Source organism: Drosophila pseudoobscura, chromosome X, assembly GCF_009870125.1.
Source record: "Drosophila pseudoobscura strain MV-25-SWS-2005 chromosome X, UCI_Dpse_MV25, whole genome shotgun sequence".
In the NCBI taxonomy this organism is placed as follows: domain Eukaryota; kingdom Metazoa; phylum Arthropoda; class Insecta; order Diptera; family Drosophilidae; genus Drosophila; species Drosophila pseudoobscura.
The window spans coordinates 1406773-1426499 of record NC_046683.1 but is presented as its reverse complement, the minus strand read 5'-3'; the positions used below and the strand labels follow the sequence as shown (position 1 = coordinate 1426499).

At 46.3% G+C, this 19727-nt stretch overlaps 6 protein-coding genes and 2 non-coding genes across 12 annotated transcripts; 5 read left to right on the top strand and 3 right to left on the bottom strand.

Moving 5' to 3' along the window:
- Positions 1–451: 451 nt before the first annotated feature.
- On the top strand, positions 452–4272 carry Stt3A (catalytic subunit 3A of the oligosaccharyltransferase complex). Its single transcript, XM_015186776.2, has 7 exons — positions 452–568; positions 642–829; positions 1025–1353; positions 1422–1811; positions 2027–2314; positions 2526–3002; positions 3224–4272. Exons 2-7 carry the CDS (start codon positions 706–708, stop codon positions 3776–3778), a joined length of 2163 nt encoding a protein of 720 aa, XP_015042262.1. The 5' UTR covers positions 452–568; positions 642–705; the 3' UTR covers positions 3779–4272.
- On the top strand, positions 1863–1945 carry LOC6901079 (small nucleolar RNA Me28S-U3344). The gene has a single exon (XR_053204.2). It is a non-coding gene; the product is annotated as a small nucleolar RNA Me28S-U3344 (small nucleolar RNA).
- Positions 3048–3128, top strand: LOC6901077 (small nucleolar RNA Me28S-U3344). Its single transcript, XR_053202.2, has one exon. It is a non-coding gene; the product is annotated as a small nucleolar RNA Me28S-U3344 (small nucleolar RNA).
- Positions 4273–5088: 816 nt separating the features above from the next.
- Cbs (Cystathionine beta-synthase) lies at positions 5089–8665 on the bottom strand. Of its 2 annotated transcripts, none has more exons than XM_001354389.4 (4): positions 8366–8665; positions 6765–6991; positions 5634–6675; positions 5089–5566 (listed from the first exon to the last, which is right to left on the bottom strand). In XM_001354389.4, the coding sequence occupies exons 2-4, from the start codon at positions 6985–6987 to the stop codon at positions 5257–5259; spliced, it is 1575 nt and encodes a 524-aa protein (XP_001354425.2). In that variant the 5' UTR covers positions 6988–6991; positions 8366–8665; the 3' UTR covers positions 5089–5256. The 2 variants fall into 2 exon arrangements, with proteins under 2 accessions (XP_001354425.2, XP_033240391.1); XM_033384500.1 differs by lacking the exon at positions 8366–8665 and adding an exon at positions 7681–7752.
- Positions 8666–9914: 1249 nt separating this feature from the next.
- On the bottom strand, positions 9915–11154 carry Mgstl (Microsomal glutathione S-transferase-like). 2 transcript variants are annotated; one of them, XM_015186775.2, is made up of 2 exons: positions 10992–11154; positions 9915–10317 (listed from the first exon to the last, which is right to left on the bottom strand). In XM_015186775.2, the coding sequence occupies exons 1-2, from the start codon at positions 11118–11120 to the stop codon at positions 9991–9993; spliced, it is 456 nt and encodes a 151-aa protein (XP_015042261.1). In that variant the 5' UTR covers positions 11121–11154; the 3' UTR covers positions 9915–9990. The 2 variants fall into 2 exon arrangements, with proteins under 2 accessions (XP_015042261.1, XP_001354424.3); XM_001354388.4 differs by lacking the exon at positions 10992–11154 and adding an exon at positions 10417–10660.
- A 117-nt stretch (positions 11155–11271) lies between these two features.
- On the top strand, positions 11272–14280 carry LOC4814357 (uncharacterized). The gene is made up of 3 exons (XM_001354387.4): positions 11272–12706; positions 13120–13243; positions 13312–14280. Exons 1-3 carry the CDS (start codon positions 12653–12655, stop codon positions 13527–13529), a joined length of 396 nt encoding a protein of 131 aa, XP_001354423.1. The 5' UTR covers positions 11272–12652; the 3' UTR covers positions 13530–14280.
- On the bottom strand, positions 13626–17130 carry Ntf-2 (nuclear transport factor-2). Of its 3 annotated transcripts, XR_001452996.2 has the most exons (5): positions 16886–17130; positions 16372–16443; positions 16200–16298; positions 15749–15932; positions 13626–14993 (listed from the first exon to the last, which is right to left on the bottom strand). XR_001452996.2 is itself a non-coding variant. In XM_001354386.4 (4 exons), exons 1-4 carry the CDS (start codon positions 16991–16993, stop codon positions 14880–14882), a joined length of 393 nt encoding a protein of 130 aa, XP_001354422.3. In that variant the 5' UTR covers positions 16994–17120; the 3' UTR covers positions 13868–14879. The 3 variants fall into 3 exon arrangements, 2 of the variants coding, with proteins under 2 accessions (XP_001354422.3, XP_015042260.1); XM_001354386.4 differs by lacking the exon at positions 15749–15932 and having other exon boundaries at positions 13868–14993; positions 16886–17120; XM_015186774.2 differs by lacking the exons at positions 15749–15932; positions 16200–16298; positions 16372–16443 and having other exon boundaries at positions 13868–14993.
- An 884-nt stretch (positions 17131–18014) lies between these two features.
- LOC6901075 (zinc finger protein 134) lies at positions 18015–19668 on the top strand. The gene is made up of 2 exons (XM_002134518.3): positions 18015–18552; positions 18620–19668. Exons 1-2 carry the CDS (start codon positions 18211–18213, stop codon positions 19592–19594), a joined length of 1317 nt encoding a protein of 438 aa, XP_002134554.1. The 5' UTR covers positions 18015–18210; the 3' UTR covers positions 19595–19668.
- Positions 19669–19727: the final 59 nt, after the last annotated feature.

Here is a 19727-nt window from a genome sequence, read left to right as displayed (position 1 = left end):
GAAATAGCGTAAAAGGACCGATAAGAAACCGAACTTAGCCCACTAAGGCCCCTCAATTTTAACAGTTCAACGACTTGCGCTAATTGGCGGAAAATATATCCAATTGTAAATTCTTCTTGTAGATCCATGTCATCTTTCCTGTGAACTTTAAAAAAAACGATATCTTTCACCTGAATTGCGCTTATTAAATTTTCATTATTTTCGGTGGAATATTAAAATACCCTCTTGGCTTACAATCGGTTAATCGTTCTCCGTTAAGGATTGAAAACCATATTGCTAAATTTTGATGTTCCGTCGAATATTATTAGCTAGATAGGACATTTAGCCATGCCCGCATAGATTCAATTTTGACCTAAACAAATTTCGAATATTATATATACGGTATATTTTGAAATTTATGACGTAGTTTCGGTATAAATCTGAGGGTCAGACCGTATGTCCTATCGATAAGTCGACTGTGAACGACCCAATATCCCCACCCACTGCGAACTGGTTCCGCCACGAATATATTTCCGAGTTCCGTCGCGCAGTTTAAAAGTATTTTTTCGTCCCAAAATCAACTGTGAAGGTAATGTGCAGGGCAAGCGCGTGCATTGGAGCTGTAACCTTAATACCGGGTTAATAACCTTACCTACGTGTAGTGTGTAGTTCTATACCGCAACACCCCCAATCCCAGCAACCGGCAACACACGGACCGGCAAAACTATGGCCGTGGACATTGGAGGAGGCGTGGGCGGTAGCGCCGCCAGCAGAGCCAAGGGTCTCCTGACCTGGGAAAAGCAAGAGCATCTGCTCAGGCTGATCATCCTCATACTGGCTGCAGTGCTGTGTAAGTACCATGCGCAACGAAATGCATTTCAAGATGCTAAAATGCAAAAATGTGTGTGTGAGCGTGAACCAAAACGGCTCGTGCGAACCGGTTCAAGCGAGCGCCGCTATCGATAACCCTGAACCGACAATCAAACAACTGTGCTTATCGAACGCTCTCCCCCTTTTTCATTTTCTTTCCGCCTCCGGGTTCCAGCCTTCGCCACGCGCCTTTTTTCTGTGCTGAGGTTCGAAAGTGTCATCCATGAATTCGATCCGTACTTCAATTACCGCACCACGCGGTTCCTGGCCGAGCAGGGCTTCTACAAGTTCCACAATTGGTTCGATGAGCGCGCCTGGTATCCGCTGGGCCGCATCATCGGCGGCACCATCTACCCGGGGCTGATGCTCACCTCCGCGGCCCTGTACCGGATCATGTGGCTGCTGAACATCACCATTGACATACGCAATGTGTGCGTCTTTCTGGCCCCCTTCTTCTCGTCCCTGACAGTGCTGGTCACCTACGCCCTGACCAAGGAAATCCATGTAAGTCGCCCCGCCCCCGTTGGAGGTTATGTCGCGCACGTGGCTGTAACTTTTATCTCCCCGCGCAGAGCACTGGTGCTGGCCTGGTGGCTGCCGCTCTGATCTCCATTGTTCCCGGCTATATATCGCGATCGGTGGCCGGTTCCTACGACAACGAGGGCATCGCCATCTTCTGCATGCTCTTCACCTATTATCTGTGGATAAAGGCGGTCAAGACGGGCACCATCTTCTGGTCGGCCATGTCCGCACTGGCCTACTTTTACATGGTGTCGTCTTGGGGCGGCTATGTGTTCCTCATCAATCTGATACCGCTGCATGTGCTGGCCCTGATGATAACCGGACGATTCTCGCACAGGATCTACATTGCCTACAGCACGCTCTACTGCGTGGGCACCATTCTGTCCATGCAGATATCGTTTGTGGGCTTCCAGCCCATCCAGAGCTCCGAGCATATGCTGGTAAGTGCCAACCGACCACGAGAACTGTCCTCCTTTTTGCCTAATTTTCGGATCAAATGTGATGATTACTTTTGTAATTCTTGATAGGAAGAGTATGAAACATAATGAGTACGAACAAACCAAACTGATTTGATCCTTAAATGCCATTCCGTTCCCCCAAACAACTCTCCCGCGTTGTTCAGTGCTAATGCTCTCCGTTTTGGACCTTTTTGCAGGCTCTTGGCGTCTTTGGTCTGTGCCAGATCCATGCATTTGTGGACTACCTGCGCTCTCGCATACCCAAGGATCACTTTGAGCTGCTCTTCAAGACGCTGGTCTCGAGCGTGCTCACTCTGGTCCTGGTCGTGGGCACTCTGCTAACTATTACCGGCAAAGTGTCGCCCTGGACGGGCCGCTTTTACTCGCTGCTGGATCCGTCCTACGCCAAGAATCATATTCCCATCATTGCCTCCGTGTCGGAGCACCAGCCCACGTCCTGGTCATCATTTTACTTTGATCTTCAGGTGAGTCTTCTTTGGTTTTTGGCATGGAGCCAACAGGCTTTTGTTGGGCTCTCCCCCCGCCAGTGATGAAAACCTAACAACGATGCGAATGAGCTGCGACTTAATGCATTTAATGATTACCTAGCACTTTGATCGCTGAAGGCGTCCCCCGATCCTATACGGCCACCCTCCTCCTCCTGATCCGACTAATGAATGTTTCTCCCCTCCCCAGATTCTGGTGTTTTTGTTTCCCGCCGGCCTCTACTTTTGTTTCTCGAAACTCACCGACTCGAACATCTTCATCATTTTGTATGGCGTGACGAGCATCTATTTTGCGGGTGTCATGGTGCGCCTCATGCTGGTGCTGGCCCCCGTGATGTGTGTGCTGTCGGGCATCGCGATCTCCCATCTGCTGGCCAAGTACATCAAGAGCGTGGACGGTGGCGGCACCCCGAAGCCCACGGACAGCAAGCGACACCACAAGAAGCTCGAGCAGCAGACGGGCGGGGTCAAGAGCGAGGTGGCCATCGGTTTTGTGGGCATCATCACAATGATGCTGATTGTCTACACTCTCCACTGCACGTGGGTCACCTCGGAGGCCTACTCCTCGCCCAGCATCGTCCTGAGTGCTCGCTCCCACGACGGTGGTCGGATCATCTTTGACGACTTTCGAGAGGCCTACTACTGGCTGCAGATGAACACACCAGAGGTGGGTGGGCATGCATGCATATCCTCATTCTAATACCCGTTCCCCCCTTCAATGATGACTATTTGTAAATTCTTGATAGGAAGAGTATGAAACATAATGAGTACTAAAACAATATCTGACGAAATCCAATAATACTCCTTGCTCCTACGATTCCACTCTTTAGGAACCCTTTCCATCCAATTATTCATCGCTCTCTTTTTCTCCTTCTGTCTATTTTGTAGGATGCCCGTATTATGTCCTGGTGGGACTATGGCTATCAGATCACGGCCATGGCCAATCGCACCATTTTGGTGGACAACAACACCTGGAACAATACGCATATATCGCGCGTCGGCCAGGCCATGGCATCGTCCGAGGAGAAGGCCTACGAGATAATGCGCGAACTGGACGTCGACTATGTCCTGGTGATCTTTGGCGGCCTCACCGGCTACTCCTCGGACGACATCAATAAGTTCCTGTGGATGGTGCGCATCGGCGGCAGCACAGATCGTGGGGCGCACATCAAGGAGAAGGACTACTATGCGGCCAATGGGGAGTTCCGTGTCGACAAGGAGGGCTCCCCCACGCTCCTCAATTGCCTCATGTACAAGATGTGCTACTATCGCTTCGGCCAGATGTACACCGAAGGTGGCAAGGCGCAGGGCTACGATCGAGTGCGCGCTGCCGAGATCGGCAACAAGGACTTTGAGCTGGACGTCCTCGAGGAGGCGTACACCACGGAGCACTGGCTGGTGCGCATCTACAAGGTCAAGGATCTACCCAATCGCGGGGTCTAGGACGATACGTCAAACCCCAAAGCATTCCATCTCGTTCTCCCTCTCTCTGTCTCTTTTGTGTGGGGTGCACTTGCACTTGTATATTAGCTCTCCCCATCCCTCTCCATCTCACGGAAACCGCATTTAGTAATCTCGCGCTCTCGCTGCTCTCTATCTCGCTCTCCCTCTCATTTATCTCCTGTCGGGGGCACGGCACTTAGTTTTAAAATCATGTATTTTTTTGCCTCTAGTATTTGTGTCTATCTGTAAATGATGGTTCGGAATAGAAGAGCCCTGCATGAGCACACACACACACAGCTTCTCTCTCTCACTTTGGCACTGCTATTACTCTCTTTGTTTGTTCTCTTTGCCTTTTGAGTGGTGAGTGTCGAATATACTGTGTGTACTCATTAAAGGGCCCTGCCCTCGAAGGCGAGTCCTATCCTACATTGTGTAAGCGAACAGATCGAAATATATATTATATATTCTCTGATGACAAATCTGATAACAAAAAACCCGCGTCTTATTGGCATTTTGGGCAGCTAAATGGCACGAACAGGACTTGTGTGTATCTTTAGACCTTTCAATTCTTCAGTGCCCTCGTTTTTGCCATCTCCCCAAAGGAGAAAGCATCACCAGAGTGATCAAAATCGAGGAGCGCAGCTCCACAGAGAGGCGGAGCAGGCGCAGAAGAGCTCTTCAAGGGAGGGCATTGCATCGATCGTATCTTCCAAGTAGCGGCCTTGCCGTACAGCGATGGTCTTGAGCTTCAGGGACTCTCTTTGGCTATCGCAGTACAGACACTGGTGCACATGGGCCGTCAGCCGGGGAGACCTGCGGCCTCTGCATAGGCCCTGCGAATAATCAGGGCATTGTCGTTGTCCAGAGATACAGATAGTATCCAGTGCTGGCCGCGCGATCTGTTGAACAGATTCGTCTGCAAAAAGCACGTGAGGACCAGCGGTTTCACATCCGTGAAAAAGCGATTCCTCAATCCAAATTCGCTCCTTTCCGCCACTGCGGACGAGTCGATATCTGACAAAAGCTTTCTGCCACATGTAAGTGATCGGCTTGTCATTCGACAAAAGCTGAAACTTATAAAAAGTCCAGAGCATCCCTTCAAAGCCTTTTTATGGCGCATCGTTTAGAAATGGATCATGATGTTCTACTTCTTCCATTCAATGAGGTTCAGTTGGTCTTGGAAGCACGTCCAGCGAATATACATATGCCAAACTACTGTCTTAAAGCGCCATCCACTGCAAATGACAATCACATCCAGATGGCAGCACCAGCAGCAGCTTTTTGAATTTGAATTCAAATTTAAATTTAAATTTGTGTATAATAAAAAACCCTTTATTACAAAAATAGACAAATGCATGCGAGTGGGTAGACGAATAAGTTATCAGCTGGTAGCTACAGTCAAGTCAGTATATATGGGACACGAACTGGGATTCGGGGATGTTTTTTGTTATTCCTTTCTTATGTATAGGAGAAGTCCTTTAGTGGCTGTTGCCGTTGGTGGCGGTGCCATTGCCATTGGCATTGACCTTTTTCTCAGCCACAATGAATGAGGTCACATCCAGCTTGGTGGCCAGCGACTTGATCTCTTCCTTGCCCTCTTCACTCTTGCCCACAATGAGGACACTGGGATCCACTTCGAGAATGCGAGCCAGCTTGCCCAGCACTTCGTTGGCATTCAGGCGAATCACGCGCTTGTTGAGGGCCTTGAGAGCGGGGTCCGTCTGCTGTCGGTTCATGCTAACGATCTGATTAATCAGCGTCTCCTGGCCGACAACGCCCAGAATGGAGCTGCAAAGAATTGAGAACGGAAGTAAGGATCCCCCTTAAAAGTGTATATGCCCAAATCCATGCGTACCCGTCCTCATTGTCGATCATCGGGAGCTGGTCCACACGATGCTGTTTCATCAGGGCAATGGCCTCGCCCACTGTGGCGCTGGACTGGAGCAGGGCGACGGGCGAGGGCAGCTCCAGCTTGGAGATGGGCAGGTTCCACCACCAGTGGCTGTGCTCGTTCACGGGCTGCTTGAATCCGCGCGCCTCCATCCAGTTGTCGGAGACGAACTTGGTCATGTAGTTGCGAATGCCGTCGGGCAGGATCACAACGCAGCGCTGGCCCTTCTTCAGGGTGCGGGCGTGCGCGAGGGCGGCGTGCATGGCCCCGCCACTGGAACCGCCGCAGAGCAGACCCTCCTCGGCATTAAGGCGGCGGCTCATAGGGAAACAGTCGGCGTCCCCGATCTTAGACCACACATCCACCACGCCATCGTCGAAAACGGTGGGCTGGAAGTCGTAGCCGATGCCCTCCACCTCGTAAAACTGCACATTCGTTTTGTTCAGCTCCTTAGGACAGGCCAGAACTGAGCCGTAGGGATCCACGCCGACGATCTTGCAGGCGGGGGCCTGCTCCTTGATCTTCCGGCCAATGCCGCTGATGGTGCCGGCCGTGCCGGCGGATACAACAATCATGTCCACCTGGTTGTCTAGCTGCCAGAGGATCTCCGCGGCCGTGCCGTCGTAGTGGGACAACGGATTACCGGCGTTCCGGTACTGATCCAGCACAATCGAGTTCGGCGTCTGGCGCTGCAGCTCCTGGGCCACGTAGATAAGGCCCTCGGGCGAATCGTAGGCCGCCTCGGTGGGCGTGCGGATGATCTTGGCGCCGAGGGTGCGCAGGGCCGATACCTTCTCGTTGGACATCTTCTCGGGCATCACGATGATGCACTTGTAGCCCTTGACGGCGCAGGCCATGGCCAGGCCGATGCCCGTGTTCCCGGACGTGGGCTCGATGATGGTGAAGCCCGGCTTGAGCAGGCCCTGCTCCTCGGCATCCTGCACCATGCGGTAGCCGATCCGGTCCTTCACAGAGCCACCGGGATTCAGGAACTCGCATTTGGCATCTGTCAGAGCAGCGAAAAACCAGAGCGTCAGTATCAGAGGATATGTCAGAAAGGAAAGCTAGAAAGTAGTTCAGTCAGCAGGCACTTACACATCTCACACTCGATGCCCTCCTTCGCTGGGATGTGGTTGAGCCGGACCAGCGGTGTGCAGCCAATCACCTCGAGGATGTCCGGGGTGATCTTTTGCCTGTGGGCAATCCCCCGCTGCGTGTGCGGCGTCTTCTCCTGGGTACCCAGATGCCATTTGCACTTGGACGGCTTCCCGGGATCAATATAATCCGCGGGCCTCTGGTACGTCTTGTTGGCTGGCATCTCTCTACGCGGAATGGGAATACGGCAAAAAGCGGAAGTGGAATAATAATTGGAAGAACTGCTGAATGCTGTGAATACTGATTACTGATTGTTGATTACACACACCACATGCCAGATGGTTCCTACCGCATAGATTTGGCCCCTGGCGACCCCTACGATCCGCCGTCTAATCAGCCAAATAACAAAAACACGCTACAGATTCCAGAATTTCTTGTCGTCTCATGGTAGGGAGATTATTATTCAATCGAAAGCAAAAGGTCAGGTCCCGAAAAACGTATAATAATACGATGACGCCCCAAAAGAATAGCCAATCAAGCGGAGGAGTCGCCAAGGTCTCCCTTATCGAACAGGATCGAACGGGGAACATTTCTGTAGTTTTTCTATTTTGTGAATTTTGATCTCTAATAAGTACAGTCGAACTTATCTATTACGAAACTGATGCACAACGAAGTTTCTATTTAACGAATCTATTTGCAGAACACTGCAATCGAATTTTCTGTATTTTCTCGCTACATGGAAGTTCGACTGTAGTATCTCTTGGCATCTTTCTTGGCATGGTTTGCCTTAAAAACGATTATTTAGGAGTACCCTCCATGTTGTTTGCTATGCACATATTTGACAAAGTCCTAAAATGTGTGGTCGCACGCTGCTGTTCTTCAGGTGGGGTGCCATATACCACACAACCATAAGTACTTTTTTACGAGCATGCTTTAAAGATAAGGTTCTCCGTCAGGGGCGGCACTGATTGATAGAAAACTATTCAGATAAGCTACGCTACTCGAAACTGAATAAATAAGAAACGGGTGCCACATTGATATATTTCTTCTAAAGAAGAGTTCTAACGGGAGCTCTCCTAGGGCAGGTCAGAGAAGACTGCTTGCACAGCTGGGGTTCCTGTATGATATTCGTGTAATATACATACATACATATGTAGGTAAAATCTTCTAACTCTCAACGGTTTTTTCCACTTTCCTCCCCTGCGGACTGAACCCCCTATTGACGATTGCCCATTCCCGAAGGAAGAAAGGAGACAAACAGAGCGCCAACTCTAGCTGGACTAACACACTCTCACCTATGTACATTAGTGCATATGTATGGATTCTTGTTTCACTCCAACAAGCACAAAATAAAACGGCACACAAAAAATAGACAAGCACATGTTTCTCTCCCACCTCCTCCTCCCACTCTTCTATGTATTTTCGTTGCCAAAAAGCCGGTATTCTCGGCGCAGAGAAGTGACGGGGGTCGGCGGGTCGTACATTAACATTTCAAATGCGTATACGCAATGGGAGCGAGTGAGATGTGAGATGTCTGCCACTGCAGCTAGAGCAGTAAGCCTCGCTTAGTTTCACAGTTTACGGTTAAAGTCAGTACTTACCAATACCAATACTTAGTGCGAAGAAAACGTGTGAAGCAAGGCACAACGAGGAGCGAGGAGCGAGAAGCGAAGGCGGAGCGCGCGAGAACTGCCGACTGCCACCTGGTCAGCAGTGAACCTCCACAATATACCTAAGCTACGTCACAATTTTCAAAATATACCGACGAATTATTTGTTCCATCATACTCCATCCTTTTTGATATTCGGTTGAGTATTACCAGCTAGCTAAGACCCTCAGTTCTGAACTCATAGTTTTATCCGATTATTAAACCAATTTCTTACAAGACTGGTTGAATTGAAGTTGCCATTTATTGCATTGCTTTTAAAATAAGGTTTAAGCAAACTGATCAAAAACAAATTCCGCTAAATTGAGTTCTTTACATGGTAACTACATAATAACTACACATTTGATACATATTAACTATATTTTATGTAATTACCAAAGGCGACACCTTAAGGGGAAATATGTATTTTTGAAAAATTTGTGCCCGTTTTTTTTTCATATAAGCTCCATGGAAGCGCCAGTGTGAAAAATCTCCTCTATCCCCTTTTTGACATGCCTTTTTTTCCGACATATTGGAAAAAATTTAGATTTTGATGGCAAACGACCAGGAATTAGATGCTGATCAAGAATTAGTATTTGAAGTGGTCTGGGACATGGCTCTAAGTGGCGTTTCTACACGATTTCTACATTGGTGCATTGCACAAGAGGGTGAGCCCATAACGCGTCTTAAAAAATACTGGAAATTACTAGAAAATATTATGAAAAATATAAAATTTGTGAGGTATGTGAGCTAGACATGGTGCAAGAAAATCAGTAAATCCGATAAGATATACGGTCTGACCATAAGAAATATACCAAAATATACCGTATAATTTTTAAAATACACCGCAAATATACTGACGAATTGAAAATATCGTTGTGATATTTAAAAAAGGGACTAAGTTGTTTTCGCCTTCATTGGAGCCTGGGATGACAAACAATTTCTCAGTTCTATAATATATAACAAGTTCTATTATACATATTCCTAGATTTTCATATTACTAGCTAGCTAGTTCTATCCGGTTGGTGGATATGCTAATTTGAAGTACTCTCTTTTATTGCATCTTTTGTAAAAAAAATAAATTGAAAGCATAAGTCTGAAATCATTGTTGCTGATCAGGAGGTATTTGCTCTATCTTTATAGCTATATTTGTATACTCTATTGCATTTAATTATCATAAAAATTCAGTTTTCCAAACTTATTTGGACGCTCTCTTTCCAGCTCTCGTCCCACACAGATTACGATCTCTCTAATCACTCATAGCTATTTTATCTTCTTCTTTCATATCAATTGCACTTCTTTATTATATTATCTTGTAACCAATCATGATAACAATCGTCTGCAGTTTAACATTAAAATGAACCGACATCAAATGCAAACCACTTGCAGGAAGTTCACCAATGCTTGATTTTAGTGTGAACGAGCTTACCCCACACAAAAGCTTTTCAAACTGTAAAAGCTCTTCGTGAATGCCACAGATAACAAAATAAACTCAAACTTGCGACTATATGTAGCATTTTGCATGTGAATTTATGTATAAAAAATATAACATTAACAATTTGCTGTGTTTAAATCTAATAATTAAAAAGCAGCCGCCAGGATGACCTGTAGAGCCATGTACACGGTGGCACCGAGGGCCACAAAGAAGGCGAGCGCGCGGGATGGCTGTGGCACCACGACCACAGCATAGACGATGGTGTGGACAATGCGGGCAATGCCCACGGCGCGGAAGAGATTGACGGCCAGGAAGACGCTGGGATTCGTCAGCGTATAGAGCAGGCCGATGATGAAAAAGGGCACAATGTTCTCCAGATCGTTGCGATGGGCGCGGCGCACACGTTCCACATTGGGATCGTCGAATTTGACCTTCAGCTTGGGCGACATCAGATCCTCGGGATTGGCAAAGGTCTAGAATGTCGGGTGATAGAGAGATAGCGGCACCGTTAGTGACTTTCACTTAAATGAGACTTTGACCTAAGCCGCAGCCCTAGCCACACACACACACACCTTCGTCTTGAAGCGCTGCACGGCCGTGAGGAGGCTCATGAGCAGCATTTTGATGACCAGAACGCCGGCCCAGAACACATAGCTCTTGAACACGGGATTATTAAGGCTGAGTAGCTCCACAACGCCGGCCATCTTTCACTTGATTCTAGTTTTATTTTAGATTATTAGATTATTTTCTGCCGGTCGGTTCGTTTGTCAGGTCTGTAGCGCGCCGTGAAAGTTCAAGTTTTGAGAGCATTCGTGCTTGTGTGTTTTCTTTATATGGCTCTCGCTCACTTGTTGGAAAAGCTCTCTCAAAGCTCAAAGCAAAAGTGTCGCGTCATTCTGAGCAAGCCAGAAATTATGTCGAATTGAAGACAGTTTGAGAGCAGCTGCTATGGAATACGTCTGTTTACACTAAGCTGAAGGCAAGCCCCAGCCATTGACCTGCCAAATCAATGGGATCACTTTAGCCCTTAGGGGCTAATGTGTCTTCAAATGTGTCGAATTGGTCATGTCATAAAATATTCAAGTAAATCCGAACTTAAGCCAAAGTAGTGTGAACGATGCACCAGAGGGGAAAAAATTGCACTTACTGCCGTTACGAAGCGGGTGAGGCCCGTAAGGATGCCCATGGCAAAGATTTTGAGCACCAGAACCGCCGTCCAGCCGAGGTAGACGCGGAACACCTCGTTCTCCATAGAAATCAACTCGGGATGCAGCATTTTGAGACCTCAGACAGACCTTTCGCGTGCACTCACAGACTGAATCGTTCGATGCACGACAAGTGAGGGAAAACTAGTAATATCGCGATTGCATGCCCTGTAGAGCTCGCCCCCAAAGGGGTATATACTGGGTTGGGTTAGTTGTCTGTGTGAACATGTTGGCTCGAATATGATCAGATCCAGCACTTCCCCCAAGGGGTTGGCATGTAATTAACAGGGTATTTATCTACTAAATACCCGTTTTGCTATGATTAAAATTAAATGAAACAACAAAAGCATACAAATTGCCGGTAATTAGCGTAAAATTGCAAAGACAAAAAGCTCCAAAGCTCAATTAGCTTTCGTTCTGGAAAATTGCGAGAATCGTAAACGAAGCTCCCTCCCGTTCCGTGCATAAGGTAGGGAAAGGGGATTAATCGAGGGAGTGGAGCGATAAGAAAGGTTCAAAAATAGGTCGAAAGGTACATACATAGATTTTCATATGAGCGGTGTATCATATCAGCAGGTGCTTCAAAGCTTTGTGTTTTTTTTGATAAGAGCATTTCGTTCTCCTCATTAAGGTTGGGAGATCATTTGAAATTATAAAAAAGAAACTTTTAAAAGTTGGGCCCTTTTAACTATTCATCTACATTTTTTAAATTGCGAATCCTCTGAAGAGCGCTCCACAATCAGATATTTCTATGAATCTATAGCATTCAGATGCACTTCTCCTCTAAAAATAGATAGAAACGGGTTTCTGATGCAAACCTGATCCAAAACTGGTACATAATGGATTACAAAAATGTTAATGCTGCCATAAAACTACAACCAATCTCTTTTTTCCAATCATGTGAATAGAAATCTATAAGAATGCTTTAAAAATGGGGACTGCCCCTCCAAAATTAGCAACTTAACCTAATGGCCCCATTCCCCCATTCTCAGTCCAGAGAGTCGGGGCATAAGTCTTGACATAACCTTCTAGTAGCAAATCAGTAGCAATATGGGGCCGCATCATAATAGAATCATAATCATTTCATAATCCGAGAAATAATGTGTGCTCTGCCCCAAACATAACAATAATTATGAGGCACACAACATCCCCGCCCCATGCCCATGCCCATTCCTATTCCCACTCTTCAGCCAGTCAAGGGGGCCTTCCTTAAGTGCGCTCTGTAAAACTGTGGGATGTCTGGTTGCGGTTCCGTCTTACAGCAGAAAAGCACGCCAGGCGGTGTCCACTTCACGATAAACAGCAGATAAACAGAGCCACAAAATGAAAAGCCTATTTCCTCTCGGGTCCTCTCGAGCCGCCGCCCAAAAGTGTAATTAATTAATTTCGCGCTCGTTCGCTGGTCATCCAATCCAATCCGATCTGCTGCAGAACATCAGAGATTTGCATAGCCTCTCGCTTGCCACACACAGCATCCACGGGGGCAAGCAGCAATCAGTTTACGTTCCGCTTTGGTCGTGTACACGCTGAACGGATCGAAATAGGGAGCGTCTTCAAACTGGATCACATCTTCGAGGACTACCATCGGCAACAGTTTCATAAAATGTCGCACGGTGAACGTAAAGGTCGCCTCAATGTGGTCAAATTTCTGGAATTGGTAAATAATTTTTTTCAAGTGATCTTTTGTGGGAATGTTACGAGTGAAAAGTGGTAGAGGAAAAGTGCTCATAAGGATATTAAAGTGTACTCTTATTCTTCAAAGAATGCCATTTCAACTGGCTTGGACCCGGATATAGCTGGCTTTGAATCCTGGGAAAAGGACATCCTTTTAATGTTTGTTTTTTTTTTGTTTAAAAGTTGCTTATCCTTAACCAACAATAGCTCGTTTTTAGTCCTGAGAAGTTTCGGTCTGAAAAAAACCTGAATCAATGAGTATTCATCATTTCGTATATCCGCCATGCTTGAACAATTTCGCGCTTAGCCTTAACGAACACTGAACCCAATGAGTGTTGGATAGCGCATATCCGCTCAAAAGCAAAGCTCAATATGCCATCTCGCTTCTCTCCTTAGGGGTTTGCCGTGGCCTGTTTGGTGCTGCACTTTTACAGCTTCAACGATCGCGATATTATGACATCATTTCTGGCCACCGGCACCTTCACGGGCTACATTATCGTGGTGATTGGTGTATTTGCTGGTAAGTGCTCAAATAATACCTGGCGCTGATACATATCACTCCAATCCATCATCCTCCCATCATTTTAGGCGTTCTGATGCGGGCACCCATTCACAAGCGCATCGACATATTCTTCAGCGTCATGGGCTGCGCCCTATTCGTGGCTAGCGGTGTGTTCATCATCGAGGCTTGGGAGTTCTCTTTCAGGACACGGACACGCGACCTGGCGCTGATCAAGGCCTCACTGTCTATCGTCAATGGCGTGCTCTTTGGATTCGATGCCATCTTCACCTTTCGGGACAAGTGAACGGGCCTCACACAACCTTTATTTTGTGTTTTTTTATTGCTTCTTTCATACGCATTTAATAGTCCATAAGTCGCAGATTCAGATTCAGATTTAGCGTTCATTTAATTTCATTTATTTATATATTTTTTACTCAAACATTCGCTCTTTAGAATAACACTAACCACACATACAACTGAATAGCTTACAACTTACTAGCGAGCTCCCCCAAGTTCTCCCCTACCGAACCTACCCAACGTGCTGTGCTGTGTGTGATGGTGGTGATGTCTTAGATTAATACAACTGCAGAGGTTTTAGTCACTTTAGCGCTGCCCCTTTGGGTGCATTCTTAGATTTTAAAACACAATTGGAAACGATTGGATGCATCTATGATAGTTACAATAATTTTCGATTGCTTTGCCTTCGCCACAGAAACGCATCTTAGATTACATTTGCATACGTTCAGATCTAGTCTTCAGCGATTCCATGCGTCTGTTAGATGCCCTTGATTCCCAGAGAGTGATGGGAGACGCTGCTAGCTACTCTAGCAGCTCGCATGCATCGATTCTCTCTGTGATCGAACGCATCAGACGATTTTAACAATTGCTTTTGCTTTACACACATTCTAAGATTGCTCGTACAATTTGCATACACGTCAGTCACTCTCTTACTCTCGTCAATATGATCGTCCTTGTCCCCTAAACTCGCTTAAATGTAAGTGTTATAATTTGTCTGTTATTGTGTGAGATTTAGTCTCAATAAAAAGTAAATCGTCCGCTTTTTAAATTAGTCATTGACATGGAAAATGGTCCGAAAAAAATATGTATAGGGGATCGGAGCGCGGCGATCGCTCATTTCGTTTACATAGTAATAGTAATAGTAATTAGAATTTAATTTCTTTTTTTTACTCTGTTTTGTTCATTCCTGATAAACGTGAGAACTTGCTGCGGCACTGCGTATGCGTCTGGCCATAGGCATGGACCTCCACCCTATCCATTGATTGAGCTAGTCGTTGTTGTTGTTGTTGTTGAGCTGCTGCAGCTGCTGTTGTTGTGGTTGTTGTTGAATTGTGGACATTGATGTGTTGTGGACATTGTTGTTTCTAGAGAGCATAACAACAACACAACAAAGAAAACACAGCCATGCGATGCTTTTGATGAAGCTGCGGTTGATTTTCTTTTTACATTATATTTCTGTTGTTGATTTTTTGTTGATGTTTCAAAGCTGTGGCTGGCTTTCTATGTTGTAGTGTTGCTGAGCTGTTCCAATAATTTTTTTTGACGAGTTGTCTGATTTTTTTATTGAGCTTTTCCGTTTTGTTCTCTGTTCTGTGCCGCATCTTTGGGTGTGGTTATGTGTTTTTATGGATATTACTTATGCAGTATTGTGTATATTTAGACGGAAAATGTCGTGGGCCACAAAGAACGAGTTTGCATTGGCCTTCAGCATAAAGACCTGCGAGAAGGCATGCGGGGGATCGTCGTCGCACTGCAAAAGGTAGAAATCCAATAATTCTTAATCTTCCTTAAATTGTTTTACCGAATTTCGATTAAAAGGCGTGCAAAAATAAATTGAAAAGCAAAAAAAAAACAAAGTTCTAGCGGAAAAGTGAGGAAAAACGATACGGCCGGAGTGATATTCCGGACATCAGATATACCCGCTACTCACGAGATTTTTTACATGGTTAAAAAGTTTTTTTTTGCATTTATATTATGTATAGATACATATATATTCTCTTGTTAAAACTTCTAAAATGTTCGACATTCACACGGCCATAGAAAGAGAGAGAGAGAGACAGTAAACCCTTTTTGCGCACTCACTCGTCGAGTACCGGGAGTATCTTTTCAATGTTAAGATCCAACACAAAAAAGAAAAACATGCTCAAAATAAAATGTGAAACCTGTAAATTATGGGGATTAAAGAATCACGAGATGGTATTTTGGTTTTTGAAAATTAGAAGGCCAGAAAGAGGGAGAAGGAAGGAGATGATAACGCGAAAATAGTAACAGCAACAGCAACAGCAATATGACAAACAGCAGAGTTAACGCTTAGAATGTACTTTCGTTACGTTACGGATTTACGTTCGAGTTAGATTCGGATACCAAAAGACGGAGATACGGAGACGGATACACAGACGGGCTTTGTGTCTTAGTTGGGTTTCTGGGTTGAGGTTGAAGTTGAAGTTGAGGTATTCTTGGATTTCTTAGCAGTAAACTCAACAAAAGTGTCGCTTCTCTTTTTACTTGGCCTGCCTCGTGCCCGATTGCTCTCTTGTTGGTAGTGGTGGAGGGAAGAGGAGGACGACTGCCCGGGGGGCTACACATCGTGCAGCGATAGCCGAAAGATATCGTGCTGCACAAAGAAACTACCGCCGACGGGCTTCAGCACAAAGGTCTGTATGTAGGCATGCGGCTGGTCCTCGTCGGTCTGTTGTTTTGTTGTTGTTGTTCCATTAGATGAGTTTTTTTTATTTGAAATATACGATATATATATGTACATATGTATGTATATATATTTTGTGTATGTCGGGAGGCATTGCGATCGAAGCAATCTAAACGCGTCCCTGATCGAGCAGCGCGTGCAAAGTCGGACGAAGCCGTAGCGGTACATTTTCGCATATTTTCGAAATTGCACCGAGACTTCTTTCGATTGGCTTCCCCTTTTTGCGGTGTGTTGTGAACCCTTAGAGCTTACCTGCAGACGTCCCAGGACATTGATGAGCACTCCTCCATCGAAGGTGGGCTGCGAGTCGACAGCGGTTATTACTCTTGTAATCTTTTGAAAACTCAGGCTCTGCGGATCAATGGGAGGCAATGTTTGAATAATTTCTTAAAGATATGTATACAGAACATATATGGACACTTACCTGAATCTTTTCTAATATTTTAGGAGCTCCCTGTATCTGATGGCCCTCGAAGGTCATAAAGGATTCTGTTGCCTTGAAAGAGAATTGTTTCTTGAAAAATCGCACATCGTACATATGTACTCACACACACACACACACACACAGGCCTCGCAGCATATATATATGAAGATTTTTGTATATAAGTACAGGCGCGCGTGTATTGGGTGTATGTGTGTACCCGGACCGATGGGAAGATTCGAGAAGACGCTCAGAATCAGAAGAATCAACCCAGGCTTCTCATATATGATTTTCTTCATTTGCGCGCCCTTTTTTATATTCGCATCGGATGAGGCTGCATGAGAGAAGGTGGACTTTTTCAAGGGCGCAACGCACGTCACCTGTGCGCCAAGAGGAGGCGCAGCTGCAGCCGAGAACACCTATACAATTGTTGCTACCGCTGCTGCAGCGACACCCCCGCAAAGTTTCACAAACTAAAGCGTTCATTTCAGGCCAGGAAAGACACAGAAAAACTTACGCTGTAGAAATTGACCACGCTTGCACGGTTTGCCGGGTCGTCGAACAGGGCATAGTACTGCTGGACGAAGCCCTTGCCAATATCTTCGTACTGGGGATTTAGCGACATCGTGCTCAATTTACTTTAGAAGCTATTAACAAATTAACCAAAAACTATTCAGGAAATTCTTCAAACGATCACACAAAAAATCACAGTTCTCAGCTCCGATTCCGATAGAGAAATGAGTGATGTCAGGAAAACCGATGTGAAGGGTACGAAATATCGATTATTGATGCCTCACTTCACAGAGAAAAGTCACAGTCACAGTATAAATTTAGCAGAACAACAATACTTATGGAGTCAGAAATGCTTCCTACTGCCACATATATCAATACTTCTATAATATATCTGAATAAAAAGTGCATTTCCAGTTCAATTGGAATATACTTTTTTTTTCTAATGACAAACTGTTGCCCAGGGATCATGTCACATAAGTCACCGCTCATCGCTAAGAGTTGTATCGATATTTTACTATCGATGTTTCGCCAGCGCTGGACGTCGTTCGCGAACAATACTTATTGTTTGATTCCGCGACAGTGCTGCCAGATTTTGAGCAAGCTAAAAATTGTAGAAAATATGCTAAAAATAAAACAACACATAAATATTTACATACATATATAATTGTGTTATTATTTCATACAATTCGCTATTATTCAAATCGGTATTCTTTTCGCTGGAACGATTATGATCTGTTGCACACACATAAGCGACTCATGTGCTTCCGTTTTATAGATTTTTTATAAATCTTATTATATTCAATGCCTTCAATTCTTTGTTCCTAAAGGTTGACGTTTGTAAAAAAGTTTTGAATTAATGTGCATTTGCAAAAGCAGAAGTCAGCCCATTACTGATCCGCAGGTACCTTGCGCAGCTCCTTAAATTCGTCCAAGTTGGTCGTAAATGAAGTATAAAATACCATGATACACCAAAATATGTACAAGTTACTTTTCGTTAGATTTTCCTTAAAAAAGATCTAAAAATAAATGTAGATTATAAAAGGGAAAACATAAGCAAAGTGAAATCTGAAAAAGGCTAGATTTAGAGCTATAAGCATTTTCATAATTTTTCAAGCATATCCGTTTTCAAATAAGCTAGATCTAGTCGTTAATAGGCTAAAATGGCAACACTGTTCCGCGGAGGAAAAGAAGAACGAATAACTAAAATTTGTCTGCTGATAACTCCTTTCGGGCGTTCCGCCCGCTAATCTATAGATCGCTGCAGCACGACGCGAACGGTTTTTATTCATCTTTCGGGTTTTTCGGTTTAAAACTGGTCGCGTCTGAGTAATGTTTACCATCGCCAATATAGCCCGACAATGTCGCATCTGCCTGCGGCAACTGCGCGAGCTCAAGGAGCACCGCTCTGACCACAGTTTGGACAACCTCCACTCGCGTTCGGTGCACATGCTAAAGAAGTTTTTCGGCATCGATGTGCTGGAGCAGCCCCAAGGTTTTCCTAAGCAGATATGCGCCCTCTGCTACAACGCCATTGAGTATTTCGAAGAACTGTGCAAGGTTGCCCAAGAGTCGAATGAAAAGCTGACTCCACTCTTCGAAGCGCAGGCCAAAAATTCCGTCGCAGGAGAAGCCGGGGGGGAGGCACAGCCGCCGCACCTAGAAACACAGCTGGTTGATATACGACACTTGTTTATGCCAACATTCGTTTGCCTAATGCTCTCTTAGCGTCTTTCCTCAGCTGCTGCCCAGCGATGTTTCGATAAAAGACGAGCCCCGAGACAGCGAGGAGGAGGAGGAGGAGGAGCTTGAGCTGACTCAGCAAGAGTCGGCAGATGCAGCCGAACAGGCAACCGACACCGCCTCGATTTCAGTATCGTCCAGCAAGAGAGGAGGGGGGTCCCTGGCCTGCGACCAGTGCGGAAAGCAGGTCTACAAGCTGCCCTACCTGGAGGCCCACATCCGCAGCGTGCACCAAGGTCATGCCAAGCCATTCCTCTGCCGCAACTGTGACAAGTCCTTCACGCGCTATGAGCAGCTCCGTTCGCACATGCGCAACTCCCATCCGTCGTCCCAGGGGAGCGGCGGGGGCAGCGGCAGCGGGTCTGCCCAGCAGCAGCTGGAGGAGGCACAGCATCTGATCTGCGAGCATTGCAACCGCCAGTATAGCACCAAGAATGCACTGGGCGAGCACTTGAAGCGGCACGCCCAGCGCAAGGAGCACGTCTGCGAGCACTGTGGCGTGGCCAAGGTGACGCGGACGGAGCTGCTCACCCATCTGCGCATACACAACCCCAGTTGGGAGAAATTCAAGTGCCAGCAGTGTCCGCAGCTGTTCCGCCACAAGAGCGCCATCAGTCGTCATGTGCGGGTGGTGCATGAGGGCCAGCGGCGCTTCCAGTGCGTATATTGCGAGAAGCGTTTTGGGACGCATGCCTCCCAGGTAAGACACGAGCGCCTGCACGCCAGCGATCAGCAGCAACGACCCTCCCGTTGCGATGTGTGTTCCAAGTGCTTTTCCGACGGGGAGCGGCTCGCCTCCCACATGCGCAGCCATGACAAAACTCTTTGGCCCTACGCCTGTGCGCAATGCAACAAGCCGTGCATCACGCGACAGACCCTGGAAATCCACCAGCAACGTCACAGCGGCCACAGGGAGCAGGAGCTGACCTGCGGGGGTCGTGGTAGTGATGGTCGGGCCCGCGAAGCCATCTGAAAGAACATATTTTGTTGTATTTTAGCGTGTACCTGATATAAGAACAAATAAAGTGTTTAACGTTTGAAATTTGATTCAAATAGCGGGTCATCGGTTGTGCGTTCAACTATCGCTTGAGGCTATCGATAGACTT

What these genes read in the sequence shown, in the direction of transcription:
- LOC4814357 (XM_001354387.4), top strand. Translation starts at nt 12,653, where the DNA reads ATGTCGCACGGTGAACGTAAAGGTCGCCTCAATGTGGTCAAATTTCTG. An exon ending in TGGTCAAATTTCTGGAATTG is followed by an intron (nt 12,707 to 13,119) that starts GTAAATAATTTT and finishes TTCTCTCCTTAG; the next exon opens with GGGTTTGCCGTGGCCTGTTT. An exon ending in GGTGATTGGTGTATTTGCTG is followed by an intron (nt 13,244 to 13,311) that starts GTAAGTGCTCAA and finishes CCATCATTTTAG; the next exon opens with GCGTTCTGATGCGGGCACCC.
- Ntf-2 (XM_001354386.4), bottom strand. Translation starts at nt 16,993, where the DNA reads ATGTCGCTAAATCCCCAGTACGAAGATATTGGCAAGGGCTTCGTCCAG. An exon ending in GCGTGGTCAATTTCTACAGC is followed by an intron (nt 16,444 to 16,885) that starts GTAAGTTTTTCT and finishes TTCTCTTTCAAG; the next exon opens with GCAACAGAATCCTTTATGAC. An exon ending in AAATATTAGAAAAGATTCAG is followed by an intron (nt 16,299 to 16,371) that starts GTAAGTGTCCAT and finishes ATTGATCCGCAG; the next exon opens with AGCCTGAGTTTTCAAAAGAT.
- LOC6901075 (XM_002134518.3), top strand. Translation starts at nt 18,211, where the DNA reads ATGTTTACCATCGCCAATATAGCCCGACAATGTCGCATCTGCCTGCGG. An exon ending in CGCACCTAGAAACACAGCTG is followed by an intron (nt 18,553 to 18,619) that starts GTTGATATACGA and finishes GTCTTTCCTCAG; the next exon opens with CTGCTGCCCAGCGATGTTTC.
- Cbs (XM_033384500.1), bottom strand. An exon ending in GGGCATCGAGTGTGAGATGT is followed by an intron (nt 6,676 to 6,764) that starts GTAAGTGCCTGC and finishes CTGCTCTGACAG; the next exon opens with ATGCCAAATGCGAGTTCCTG. An exon ending in ATGATCGACAATGAGGACGG is followed by an intron (nt 5,567 to 5,633) that starts GTACGCATGGAT and finishes AATTCTTTGCAG; the next exon opens with CTCCATTCTGGGCGTTGTCG.
- Stt3A (XM_015186776.2), top strand. Translation starts at nt 706, where the DNA reads ATGGCCGTGGACATTGGAGGAGGCGTGGGCGGTAGCGCCGCCAGCAGA. An exon ending in AGAGCTCCGAGCATATGCTG is followed by an intron (nt 1,812 to 2,026) that starts GTAAGTGCCAAC and finishes ACCTTTTTGCAG; the next exon opens with GCTCTTGGCGTCTTTGGTCT. An exon ending in CATTTTACTTTGATCTTCAG is followed by an intron (nt 2,315 to 2,525) that starts GTGAGTCTTCTT and finishes TCCCCTCCCCAG; the next exon opens with ATTCTGGTGTTTTTGTTTCC.
- Mgstl (XM_001354388.4), bottom strand. Translation starts at nt 10,548, where the DNA reads ATGGCCGGCGTTGTGGAGCTACTCAGCCTTAATAATCCCGTGTTCAAG. An exon ending in TGCAGCGCTTCAAGACGAAG is followed by an intron (nt 10,318 to 10,416) that starts GTGTGTGTGTGT and finishes CCGACATTCTAG; the next exon opens with ACCTTTGCCAATCCCGAGGA.